The 13513-nt window shown below is 39.8% G+C and overlaps 1 protein-coding gene across 6 annotated transcripts in view; it reads left to right on the top strand.

Annotated features, from left to right (window-relative positions):
* The window catches only part of klhdc8a (kelch domain containing 8A), a 65809-nt gene extending 59148 nt beyond the window's left edge, over window positions 1-6661 (top strand). For 4 of the 6 annotated variants that reach the window (XM_085159579.1, XM_085159578.1, XM_085159574.1 and 1 more), the window contains 2 exons: window positions 286-434; window positions 611-6661. In XM_085159579.1, coding sequence (XP_085015705.1) covers window positions 286-434; window positions 611-679 — 218 coding nt within the window. In that variant the 3' untranslated portion in view covers window positions 680-6661. The remainder of the gene's footprint in view (window positions 1-285; window positions 435-610) is intronic. The other 2 variants (XR_014874105.1, XM_085159576.1) reach the window with 2 other exon arrangements.
* The last annotated feature ends 6852 nt before the right edge of the window (window positions 6662-13513 follow it).

Raw genomic sequence — 13513 nt, 5'->3', positions numbered from 1 at the left:
GTATTAGTATTAGCATTTGCAGTAATGTATACTGTAATTTACACTGGCATGGCTCTCTTGTGGGCCAAATACCAGGACGGCAGTAAGAAGATCCCAATACAGTACAGAGCAGCCATCAGTGACACAGATAAGACATTCAGTCAGAAACAGAATGAAAGGACATGTTGGGTTGGACGTGGGTTGCAGACTAAATACATTTTAGTCTTAGCTTTGTAAACTGGATGTGTAGAGGACTAGAATAAAGCATAGAGATTATTCGCTGAGCTGGTCTTCTCCATTCTTTAGGTCATGAGCCTTCAGCACTAGACACTGTGGAGGCCTTTCATGCTCAGAAGAAGAAGTGGGAAAGGTTGGCTCCGATGAACTTCCCCAGATGTTCCGCTTCTTCTATCGTCATCAGAGACCGCCTCCTGGTAGTGGGAGGAGTCAACCAGGTACACGTGGACTTAGTATAAGTGGAAGGGTTATGTATAGTCTGTAGAGTAAACCAGTGAATAGTTGCATTACCTCACCGCTGAACAATCAGGACAGCTGTTGGTATCCATAGTGACAGATGCTGTCTCTCATAAGCAACCCACAGTTCACCTGTTTATTTGTTTCTAAACCTCAGCGAGCAGCTGTGATTTCATGCCGAGCGGCACTCTGTGGTGAAGGACTAGTGAGCAGTAATACGTTCTGAAAAGGACCTTAACAGTCTGACTACCTGCTCACTGCACATCTGTCCCATTGAGATAGAGCCTCTGCTGATCTGAGCCTGCTTTACACAAAATAGCTGTAAGTGGGCTGAAAATAACATACTTAACTATCCAGTTAAAAAGATCTTTATTTGCATTTCCATGCATTCTACTTCTTGTCAAAACTTGGTGACTACATTACCCACAATGCAGCCATATTTTTTTTGCTTTTCCTTCTCCAGTGGCATCACCTGAGGACATTTGTCAGACTTCACGCAGCTCCCTCTGGGACCTCAAATGACTTTTTACAAAGTTTTTCCACACATGCAGTAGTACTCCTTGTTACCTGTAAACAGACTTTGATGTGTAAAAGCTCTGGAGTTTCCCTTCAAGCGCACTTTATAAAAAGCCTTTTTTGAAGTAATGCGAACAGAAAAACAAGCAGGTCTCTGTTGTGTGTCAGGTTCTGAATTCAAATCCACAAACAGCAGCAAAAGCTCCCCTGGCAGGAACTCCACTGCTTAAATAGTGAAAGCAGAATTATACTTTTTAATATCAGGTTCATAGTGAACGAGCTCACTGCCGTAGAGGCCTGGAGACCAGCCAAATCCAATCCCTCATCTGATTGCTTTGGTTGTTATAAGACTGCAGTGTTAACTTGTAGTTTGCATGAAAGATGCAGACCGGACTCGCCTTTTACTCTTCAAGCTGTTTTGGAACTTGAAGATGTTTGACACACGATGGAAACAGAGCATGTAGAACTTCACTGTAAAAGTAACAAAGCAAAACCAACATTTTTCACTGCAGATCATTTATCTGAATTTCAGGAGCTGGGCTGCCCTCCAAACACTCTACTTCGAATGATGCATCTATTAATTAACGTCCATTTACTTTTGTTTCACTGCTCCATCCTCCCTCCCCCTCTTCTCTGATGTCACCATCTCAGAGGTATTGGAGGATTTGTCCACATTTGGGGTCGGGATCCTCGGTAGTGAAAAGGTTGACCCACCTCTAGGCCTGTGTGACCGGGGCCTAACTCTGTATTTAACAAGGAAAAGGTTTCGTTTTCAAACACCACAAATCTATTAAGCGCAGCATGCATTTAAATGTAGTTTTAGTTTAGCGGTGTTATATTACACCACTAGTATTTATTTGACTTTTAAATAATCTCTCTGAGAATATATGTAGACTCCAAATCATTCAACCTCTGTTAATATGAGCAAGAAAACTGTATTAGCTGATAATAAGCAAATGTACACTGCACATTAATGGGAACCATTTGTCAGTGGAGCAGATTGTGAGATTCAGTATTCAGCATTTTTCCAATTATTTCCAATTAAACAGCAGTGCAGTGTTTTTCCTGCGTAGAGAAAGACCTAAAAGATGTTTTAGCAGAACAAAAACCATCAACAGTTTTTTTAATAACCAGTTTTTTTAATCGTACTCTCGATGTATTCAAGTATAAATGACAGCGAGACACATAGAACTGTTAAATAAAGTAATACACTCACTGATCGACGCAAAATGACTGACATGCATGTGCAGTCACGCTCCCGCCAGCCCCATTGGAAGGCTGAGTCCGATCTGGAAAAAGGCCAGAGTATTACTTCTAACTATTTACCTTTAAAATAAGTCCATCTCTTGCTTTGTCACCAGTCTGTGGTCCTCAGCAGTAACCTGCTCTGTAAAAGCAGCTCCAATTCACGAGTGATAGCCTGTCAACACTGAAGTGGGCCGTGCTACCAGCAGGCTAGGAGGAGCGGACATGTCCGCTGAAGGTAGTAAGTTTATTTCAGGTGAGGGAGGAGGAGGGTCAGGTAGCAGTCAATAACAAATTTATAGTCAACACAGTCGTATCTATTTCTATGTTTGCCCAGTTTCCAGGTTACGCTTGGAGAAGGTTAGACTCAGAATGGCATGGTAGTTAAAGACATTGATCAGTTTTGACCATTTGATTAAATCCTGCATGGAGGAGATAGGATCTGGGAAGAGTACATTTCATAAACATAGCATCACTAAATGGAAAAAAGGGGCACATTATGTCAGTGAAGGCAGGCCGGCAACAGCAGAGCCACATCATCAGCACTTTCATACCTGCAGTCCAAGCTGCACCATCTGCTGGCAAGAACGAGCGATGCTTCAGTAGCAGCACATACACAAAGTTCAGGCCAGCATCATATATGCTTTCAACTGTTTCAACAGTCCATGTATCACCAAATCTGATGAGGAGCTTCAGTCAAAGTCAAAAAGACTTTATTTATGTAAAGTCCATGTAAAGTCCTGTCCTCTTCTACGTACTGAAGGTTTAGATTTAAATGTATGCTTCCAATTCAGTTAATAGATGAAGAGATTGACAATGAAACAACACAACAGCACAAGTGCTTCATACACAGTCACAGAAATAAGCAATAAATACTCCTTAGACTGGCTGACTCAGCTCATTAAAGCAGCGGCACATGTCTTAGCTAGTTTTTGTTTATTTTTCTTCATTTATAGTCTTTTGTTTTTAGCTACTAGCGCTAAAAACTGAGGGTTTTATTGCTGTGTTGAAATTTTGGACCAGTCTATAGATTAATTCATTCACACGTTTCCAGACGCTGTCAGTCATTGATGACAGATTCGAGTGGTTTAAGAAAGTCAGCCTGTACATAGAAAAATGGAGCACTGTGTAAAACTGTTGGAGAGGTTTTGTGTATAAAATGTCTCTTTCCCAGTTTTGTAAGTGCAAGCTGAGCCTTAGCTAAACATTGTTTCTGTTTAGCTACCAATTACCTGAAAGTGCGAATGGTTCATCCACGTGACAGACAATATTGGACACATCCAAAAAGATCATATTACATTAAAATGCTGTACATATTTACTAAGAATGGGAAGAAAAGTAAATTATTACATTGAAGTCAAGGACCAAATGTGTATTTTAATTTATTTCATATATCTGGATTTAGTTTCTATGGAGACATCTCTTCAGCCTTTGACGGCCAGTCTTTTCTTTCAGGTTCCCAGCTCGGCACACGAGATCCTCTACATTAAAGAAGAAGAGTATCTGTAGCCTGTAGTGACTGACGCCCAGATGATCGCGGATGATCGCAGATGAGCCGTGATTCCACTTCCTCCTTCCCGAACACCCGTTGTGACTGTAGTGCAATATTTAAGAACCATCACAAACACTGAGAAATGAGTGCAAGTCTGGCTGCCTGATGTAATGTATCGGATAAGACTGCCCCCTGCTGGGCGTAACTGGCACTGAGCCCCACATGTCAGCACACAGATGCACAATGGAGGAGCTGGCTCTTTCTTTTTACCGAGCTGATCCTTGATACCTTTATGTATGCAACACTTCTACATTGTACACTGTAGTGCATACTTGAGGAAGGAACTATTTTGTAGCTATCGTGTCTATTCCTGTGGACAGAAGATACGTGGAAGATGTATTTATATTGCATATATAGCGGTTTCATATCTGCATTCATTTGATTTACGTGTAGCTTGCCGACTATTGAGCAAGGGTAGATTTTAATTTAGCTAAATGACACAACTGCAATCCTTATCTCTAATTTAATATGATCTAGAAACAGTTGAGTGTTTGGTTAATAAAATATTCAGTAACAACATTTGCACTGAATCAGTCAACACTGAGTGGGAGCTTTGCCTTCAATTATTTCTAGTGTAATGTGTTGTAGTAATTACACTTAGAAAGCTGTAATAAAACTCCTCTGTGCTGTAATAGTGCACATTTGTGGCCAAATGTAACACTTTGCATCCATGAAATGAGACTTGTGTTAAATAACCGTGTTTTTTGTGGTTAAACTAGTTACTGAATTGCTGTTATAAGCAAAGGAAGGAATCCTGTGGGACTTACGGGATGATTGTAGACGTTTAATTCCTGCAGCAATACACTTTCTCTGCGTTTTATAATGTTGTGTAGTGCAGTAGTATTGTAGTCGTCTCACTCAGGTTATGTTCTAGGTTGACTTTTGTTTGTCTGTTCTTGTAGCTAACAACGAAATCATCTCTTTGGTTTATGTTCTGTGACAGATGATTAATCTGTGGAGTTTTTATATTAATTGTGATGACAGTTCAGCCTTTGCAAAATGTTATCTCAGTCTGCACCGTGATCATGATCTGTCATCCGATCATGCCACACCATAGTGTAAACATGTCATATTGTTATATTCAGTGAAATAAAAGTTTGTATTACACCTTTTTCCCCACAAGATGGCAGTGGTGACACATCATTCTGAGCCTACACATTACAGCTGCATCACAGGCGGTCGAGGTCCATTTGTTCATAGAGAAACGTTAATAGCCTCTTGACATTTAAAAAAAATATTTAATTGCTGTTAAGAAATCTAGTTCACTTTTGTTCAGTAAAAATGACCAGAAACACTGTTGATAACGTGGACGTGCATATGTTTGCTGCACAGCCACAGTGCAGATATCCTTAACCCCTATTGAAATGCCTTGAAATTCATTGTGTTTTGGTGGAGCTGCGTTTTTTTATTATTATTATTGTATGATGATTCCAATTACTGTTGAGCCTCTTTGAATATTTCCATGTGTTTGTGTGAAAAGTAATAAAATAGGTAATTGTGATTATGTAACTAAAATAATGAAATACAGTTATATATTATATTGTTTACTATATTTAATAAGACTCAGGTCAAGTTTTTTGCACCACTGGACTAACAATGACAGCAGCAGTCAAGAAGTAGACAGTCTGATACGGTGATTCGTGGTGAAGAAGATCTTTAGCATACGAAGTGTAAGGTGTCGACCCTAGCTTTATCCCCGACCAATCAGAGGATGTCATTTTGGTTGATTGCCAATATTTCTCCCAAGTCTTGGCAATCAGGGAACGAAGGAAATAATCAGTCTAATTAAAAACTCACAGACAAACAAGATTAAGTCTGGTTGAGTCTGTTTTGCCTGTCTTCAAATACAGTTAGGTTTTAGATTTAGAACTCAGGTTAAAGTAAAAGGTAAACCTTATATCTTGACTGTTTTCACAAGAAACAAAAAAAGCAACAAAAAACTCTTATCTTAGTGTGGGGACAATGTGACTAAATAAACACTGTATGATGCCTGACATAAGCCTAGCACCGAGCTGTCCCCTGGTGAAGGGAGCCGAGCAAAGCTCACTGACTGGGACAGGTGGGAGGGGACAGGGAGACCAGGTGCCTGGAAACCACCTGCAGCGATCCTAATCCATCTGGTAGACAGTATGGCCAGCAGAAGGTTGTTACCAGGGACAGCGACTTCAGGTCAGTGCCCCCCAGCAGCTCAAAGGAGGGTGCTGAAGGGCGTCAAGGACCTAGCCTACGTCCCACGGGGAAACCGAGGCCACGGCCCGCCTCTGGCTGGGACTGCAGGAACTGCAGGATGGCATCCGCTGTATTCTCTTCGTCCACTTGTGGACCACGCACCTGAATATAACAATCCTGAGGAAGGGAGTAGGCAGCCCTGGTGGATCTGCAGGGGGCTCCTGCAGCTTTAGCACATGGGCTGGCAGCCCTGGGTATGGAATTTCACCCTCTCAGGGGCTAGTCAGCTGCCAGAGCCCTGTGGGGAAGGGACAGGACAGAGATCCGCTCGCCTGGGACAAATATGTCCTTCCGAACTGGGAGCTCCCACAATGTCCCGGCCAAAAGCAGCAGAACGCCGAACCAGAGTATGTGGAGCCAGAGCGGGGCCGCTGGATAGATAGGGTCCTACAGCCATCCTGCTGATCCACCATTGCCTGTGAGGCACCCACTTTTCCCATCTTTGCCCTAGGCATGTCAGGGAAGTGGAGACCAGAGTCAGCATCCTCCTCCTGATATCCACCCTACTGTCTCCTGCCCAAGGACAAAGACATACAACAGTATGGCTTTGTAGGTAAAAGAGTCGAGCTTCTGCCTGCAGTTCACGCCTTTCACCAACTGAAAACATTTGGAGCCTCATGAAAAGAAAAATATGACAAACAAGATGCAGAAGTGTTAAACTGTAGCCTGGATCAAAACATAAATGGGACAATTTCCCTCTACCAAAAGTCCAGAACTCAGATCTGATTTCATTTTTCAGATGTTAAAAAATCTGAAAAATGAAATCACAACCCTGTGTTTGTCCCTCTGTCAGCAATGACGCATACATTTAATTTCCATTTTCGTGAAGCAGCTGTTGGTTTATAGCATTTATCCCATGAAGGACACAATTTTTGTTATTGTAGCCATTACCTTCAAATGCTCACACATCATTTGGTTGAGTTGAATTTGTGTTAAAAACAATATGATTTCATAATAGAAGCTTGAGTGAGGGTGAGTAACTATTAAGGATGCAGACTAATAGTTCCAAAGAGTCATTGTACTGATTTACACTGTTAAACATGTTGTAGACGGCTCTTTAACAAATGATATATTACTTATAGTATAGGTATGCAGTATAAAGACACACTGTTTAGCCACACTATTAAATCACACCCTTGCTTTATATACATGTCAGCAGCTCAGACCCATGGGGGCATGGAAAAAGATTTGATAGGTATCCGGTGTTATTCGACACCATGACTTTGTGGAACCTTTTGTTTGTTTCGGTTTGGGGCCGGGCCTCTGTGAATCAGACATGTTCCTGTTCATCCAGCAGATGCAAAGTCACAGCAGAATATTACAAGTCTGAATGTCAGCATAGCGCCTCAGCTTCTTTGTTGTGCGTCCAAGATGTTCTTGAGCAGTTGCCTTCGTACACTGTCATGAGCAGTATTAAATGGTAAATGGACTGGTTCTTATATAGCGCTTTTCTACTCTGTCTGAGCACTCAAAGCGCTTTATACAGCTAATTCATTCACCCAATCACACCCATTCACACAAGCACTTCTAAACTTAAGTGCTAAGTAGCTAACATTCATACACATTCACACTCCGATGGATGCATCGGAGAGCAACATGGGGTTAGTATCTTGCCCAAGGATATTTGGCATGCAGACTGGAGCAGCCTGGGATCGAATCACTGACCTTCTGGTTAGTGGCTGATCCGCTCTGCCACCTGAGCTACAGCCACCCCGCACACCATAGGGGTGGCTCCCCAAGCAAGTATTGTCCTGCTTGGGGAGACCACTCCTGCTGGGGGGGTGTCCTTACCATGTTTTTGTTCTGCAACATATTATTTGGGTATTACATGTGGTTTTCCAATAGAATATCATAAAATAACAGTAAATAGGACTTTTATATTCTATTTGAGAACTCTTTCTATACTTTTTCTACATGAGTATTTTTTATGTAACATTCACATTGCAACAGATGCATCTAAGACCAATATGGCGTTAGTATCTTGAATGGAGACCCAGGAGCACCCAGGAACTGGATCACCAACCTTCCAATCAGTAGATGACTTGCTCCACCTCCTAAGCTACAGCTACTCAGCAGTTTACACCATGAAGCCTAAGCTACTTCCTACTATCGGTTCACCTGGTCTCCTTGGGATTTACTGGAACTATGTCATGAATTTAATATCTAATACTTTAATAATATTGAATTGAATTGAAATTTGTTATTTCAGTCAAAAACAACAACAACAACAACAGATTATAATTTTACATAAAAGTACTCAAACAGTAACCGAAAAAGGAATAGGCTGAAGCCTTATGGCTTATACTTATCCTATCCCTTACCCCCATAGAAATAATCAAATCCTTAACCAAGAAAATAAATAGCATTGATAAATAAGTTGTATAACAGTTTGAAAAGAAATCAATGATAAATCAAGAAATTAAATCAACACAAAAAGTTTTTTAACAAACCAAATTTCTATAACCTTGTATAATACTAATTTTTAAAATCTTCCTGAAGAATGACAAAGAAAAACACATCTTCAGTTCATCATTAAGTCCATTCCATAATTTCACTCCCAAAACTGACACACATCTATACTTAACATTGGTTCTCACTTTAGGCATTTCAAACTTATAAGACCCCCTCAAATCATATTTTCCATCTCTTAGTTGAAACATACTTAAAATACAAATTGGATCATTCTTTTTAATCACACCATATATCATTTCTAAAGTTTTAGAATATATAATGTCCATGAATTTTAACATCGATGATCCTACAAAAAACTGGTTGGTGGACTCCCTATATCCAACTTTATTTATTATTCTAATAGCTCTTTTTTGCAATTTAAATATTGAATCCAAATATGTTTTGTATGTGTTCCCCCAAATTTCTGCACAGTAGGTCATATAAGGCAAACAATCTCTTGTTTTATAAAGAATAGAAATAGACTTGGATAATTTCCGTTTCACATGTTCTAATATGTTCATAATAAAAGGTAGTTTGAACACCCTAACATGAACCTTTTAACTAATGCTGCTTTAATGTTCCCATCCTTTCTAGCCAATGAAATGGAGCAAACAGCTGAAATCCATACTTCTACCAGTCCTCCACCACGGCCTACCACCACACTAGTGCTCGTTTCACAGGACTTTGCAGTCGGTGGAATCAGGCTCAGGCCTGTGAATGCACTTACACTTTTAATGAATGTACATGTTACTCTGTACAACTGTGTAACTCACTAGTGTGCTTTTAATAGTCAGACAACAGCAGCGCTCTATAGAATAATCTGTATCTGATTCTGGCCACTATGTTATTTATAGTGAAAACAATACAAATCACCAGATTTACCATTTCAAGACTGGACACACGCACACACACACACACACACACACGCACACACACACGCGCGCACACACGTTCTCTCTGTCAAGCCAAGTTTTTGCTGAGCATCTATCTATTCATTGATCAAACAGGATGTTGTGGTGGCAGGCTACCAATGAAAATTTGTTGTTTTACAAAAAAAGTGATTTAAAGTTTAACTACATTTCCGTTTTCTTTAACACACTGTTAAATTAATATAACACTAAAACAGACAGGCTGTGTCTAACTACTGACACATTTCTTGCATATTTTTTTTTTTAATTTAACAATAATCAGACCTCACAGAATGATCACTCAGCACTGCAGTTGCACTTAGAGGTTAATAAAGTCAGTCAGCTTTTTGCACTCATGAGTATTGCATTTTAAAAAGTGGCACATTAGAGTGCTTAACAAATGTATCCGACCGCTGCTTAATATAAGGTTTAGTGCACAGCATTGATAATTACTAAATTAGTTTGCTATGTTTCTGTAATGGCTAATCCACCAATAAGCACAAGCTTCCTTACACAAGGAAACAAAATTATATTTTAAATGGTAAAATTTAATTATTGTTGTTAACCAAGAATCTTACAATTACAGTTATTTTATTTCAAATTACAGACATTTTACCTTTAGTGGTTCAATGTCATGCTTCATTGCTGTGTTTTAAATTCTATCAGCCCATCGGTTTTTACATTTTGAAACTCTACTGATGCAGCAAAGGAAAGTGACACTTGTTTTTATATTAGAGAGGCGTATTAAAATATTCCAGTTCGTGATTAAAGAAAGTGATATTTTTTCTTTTCTGACACAATAAGTTGTTGAACGAATGTGTCTCATTGAAGTGACACTAGTGAAATACATGTAACCTCTGTGTTTGGTGCCCAACAAGAAGTAGAAAATTAGCTATTTTCTATTAGAATTCAGTTTTGATTCAGCGTGTGAGAGTTGAAAATCAGAGCTTAGGCTTTGTTTGTTTCCTTTTACAAAATGCTCTGATGACTTATAGACATTTCTTCCTGTTTAAATCCCTTCACTTCACCAAGAGCTTGCTCACAGGGCATCATTTGAATGTTAAGGTTTTCTCTGTATTATTACCTTACAATGTAAAACACCTTAAGGCAACTGTTCTTGTGATTTGGCACTATATTTATAACAGAATTGAACTATAGGAGACTTCAGAAGGCATTATCACAGGCATTTTACCACAGCAACAATCTGAAAAATAATTTCATACTAGAAACAAACCAATTCAAGTTGGATCCATACAGAAGGCAGTTATTCTTGTAGGACTGACAGTTCAGACTGTGGCACTGGGAAATGTTTCTTAATGGTAAATTTGGTTTTCTGTTAAATTGATTCCTTAATTCCTTTCCTATTAACCTCCTGAAGGTTCCTGAAATTGATACTGAACTCTTATCGCTTATAGTGGAGTTGACACTGCAATGGTCTGGTGCCTGCTCAGGCAGGCAGAGAGAATGGAAACTTCTTAAGAGGATTCTGGAGCTAAGAGGATTCATTCTTAAATTTAGTTCACATGATGCAGTAGATTCATACAGTGAATCTAAAGATGTTTTTTAAAGAATGGCAGACTGTATATTTATGTGATTACAGTGAAGATGTGTAGGCCAACACATTGAGTCATGTTCGATGACTCTGCCTGACAAAGAATCATGTGACAACAGTTATTCAACACCTGAAATTGCTCAGACAGATTTGTCAGAACAAATGTCGACAAATCTGAAAAACAAAAACAAACATAAATGTATCCTAATAGAACGTGCTATGCAGCCTATTATCTGTTAAACTTTATATTGTCAGTGTTACCATAGTGCAGTCTAAGAACAAAATGAGGCATTAAAGTTCATTTGTGTTGGTGCAGCAGCTTCAGATGCTTCTGTGAGGGAAAAGCAGATTTCAGAAACTTGTGTTGACCGTCACTGATTATCTCCACCTTAAATATGCATAGATTTACACAGAGCAACTGTCATGGTCCCTGAGTCTGGGGCCCTTGGTTTTCTGCTTTTCTCTTAGCTCATCAACTCTTTTTAGGTTTTGAGAAGTGATTAAGATTCATGTTCTGTATTATTTTATAGTTTTCTTTGGGGTGTTATTTTGTATCTTTGTGCGTTTTGTTATTTTCTGACGCTTGTTACTGCCTTCTTTTCATTTTTCCTGTAGTTCTTAGTTTAGCTGTAGATGACTTTATTGATCTATCTCTCAGTCAATCAAAGACACGTACTGAGATATGGTTAATGTTGTAGAATGGAGGATAAACTTTTCTTAACCCTTGTGATGTCCACGGGTCATTTTTGTCCTCTAAAGAAATCTTTTGCTATCAAAAATGTGTTTTTTATTCATTAAATGGTCTGAAAATAACAGAAGTTATTCATTACTATACTATGCGTGATTGGAATAAGTTTTAAGTAATTTGATTTATTTATGGGGTTTTTATTGGATTTTATAACAGCTGCTGTCCTCAGGGGTCAAAAATGACCCCAAAGTACAAAGTGTTGCAAAGGGCCGTATTTTCACAACACACTGCTTTCAAACATCTTTGATCTTGGATCACTGATGTGTGGGGTCAAGCACTGGTCATAACAACCAAAACAACAACAACAACAGGCAGCACAATGAGGAGGCAGGTGCTCTATATTCAATGAAAGTTTATTTACACAGCACCGAATCACAACAACAGTCGCATCAAAGTGCTTGGTATTGTAAGGTCGACCCTACAATAATACATACACAGAAAGTAGCTCACAAGCCTCCATTGCACTAGAGATTTGCATACTTTGATGAGCATACATTTTTTTACCATGTTGTGCAAAGCAATGAGCAGCAGGCCAAAGCACATATTGTCCTCTAGTATAATGAGGAGGGAGAATCAATGTTCAGGAAGATCCAGGGTTAGAAGATAATGAAAATATAGCCAATATTTAGAGCACATGTTAACCTTTCTCTGAAAAAGCACATCACCCACCTGCAGAAGTGGAAGAAGACTATGAAGTGAAGGAAAGTGATGAAGAATCTGAACTATGTTCAAGTAGGTTCTCAGGCCTCCAGGGCTTGGTAGTCTGAGGAGCTTGGAAAGAAAGTGACTGGGCTTCTTGAAGTTTCTTGAATTTTCAGGATGTGAAACTGAAATAGAAGATGTGTCAGAGGACTGCACATCTTCTATTTTAATTATGATGAAGACAAAGAATCAAGCAGGAAAGAGGAGTCAGCTGAGACAGAGGAGTATTTACAGTAATGTGAGGAAACATTGATCTGGTCTTCTATCTTCCCAGTGTCAGACGATGCATGACTCTCTCATGGGCCTCAGAGAAAGACAATCTACCACAGTCCAAGCACATGTGCCAGGTCCCATACTCCTTCAGTTACTTTTCTACTCGAGTACTGAAAGCATTACACACAGTGTATTCTGCTTGTATTCTGCCTTTGAACGTTTACATGCCAATGGATGCATCAGAGACCAAGTTGGGGTTCAGTAACTTGCCCAAGGACACCTTGGTAAGAACTCCAGACTAGAGCACACAGAGATTGAACCAACAACCATCCAATCAGCAGATGACCTGCTCTACAGCCAACTCAATGACGAACAAGGAGGGACAACGAGAGAGGAAGAAAAATGGATCGAATGCAGCTGTAGGCGTATGTGGGTGTGTTGATTCTTACTGCCGAGCATCCAGTAGAGTCGCTACGGCCAGTTTATGACATCCTGAGTCTGGTAGAGAAGTTTTAAAGGTGACACAAGATTAATCATAGAAGCACAAAAAGGATATAATTTCTTGATAAAGACACAATAGATGATCATCGTTCATGACACAAACGTGCTCCCATTTGAGGTGTATGGAGCAAGTGGGCGTGTCTCCTGCTGTGATGTCAGACCCTGGTACTGATGTGACTGTATGAGCACCAAGTCCCCTTCAGAGGACTCTGTCCAACAGAACATCCAAGTAAACCAGGGATGAGATAAAAACATGGGCAGCATGTGATGCAGGTCCAGCTGTACATGGAACATGCTAGTGTACGATGGCAAACCGTCTCCTGCAGTCAGGACACGCGAGTTGTCCCTAACATTGCAGAAGGTTTCCAAAAGAAAACAATCACCTGTAACAACTTGTTTACTGTATATGACCCTTGGCCTGCAACTGCAGAAAGAAAGCTGTC

Source organism: Neolamprologus multifasciatus, chromosome 5, assembly GCF_963576455.1.
Source record: "Neolamprologus multifasciatus chromosome 5, fNeoMul1.2, whole genome shotgun sequence".
In the NCBI taxonomy this organism is placed as follows: domain Eukaryota; kingdom Metazoa; phylum Chordata; class Actinopteri; order Cichliformes; family Cichlidae; genus Neolamprologus; species Neolamprologus multifasciatus.
Note: the sequence above shows the minus strand (reverse complement) of the source record. Positions and strands in the feature narration are given on the sequence as shown.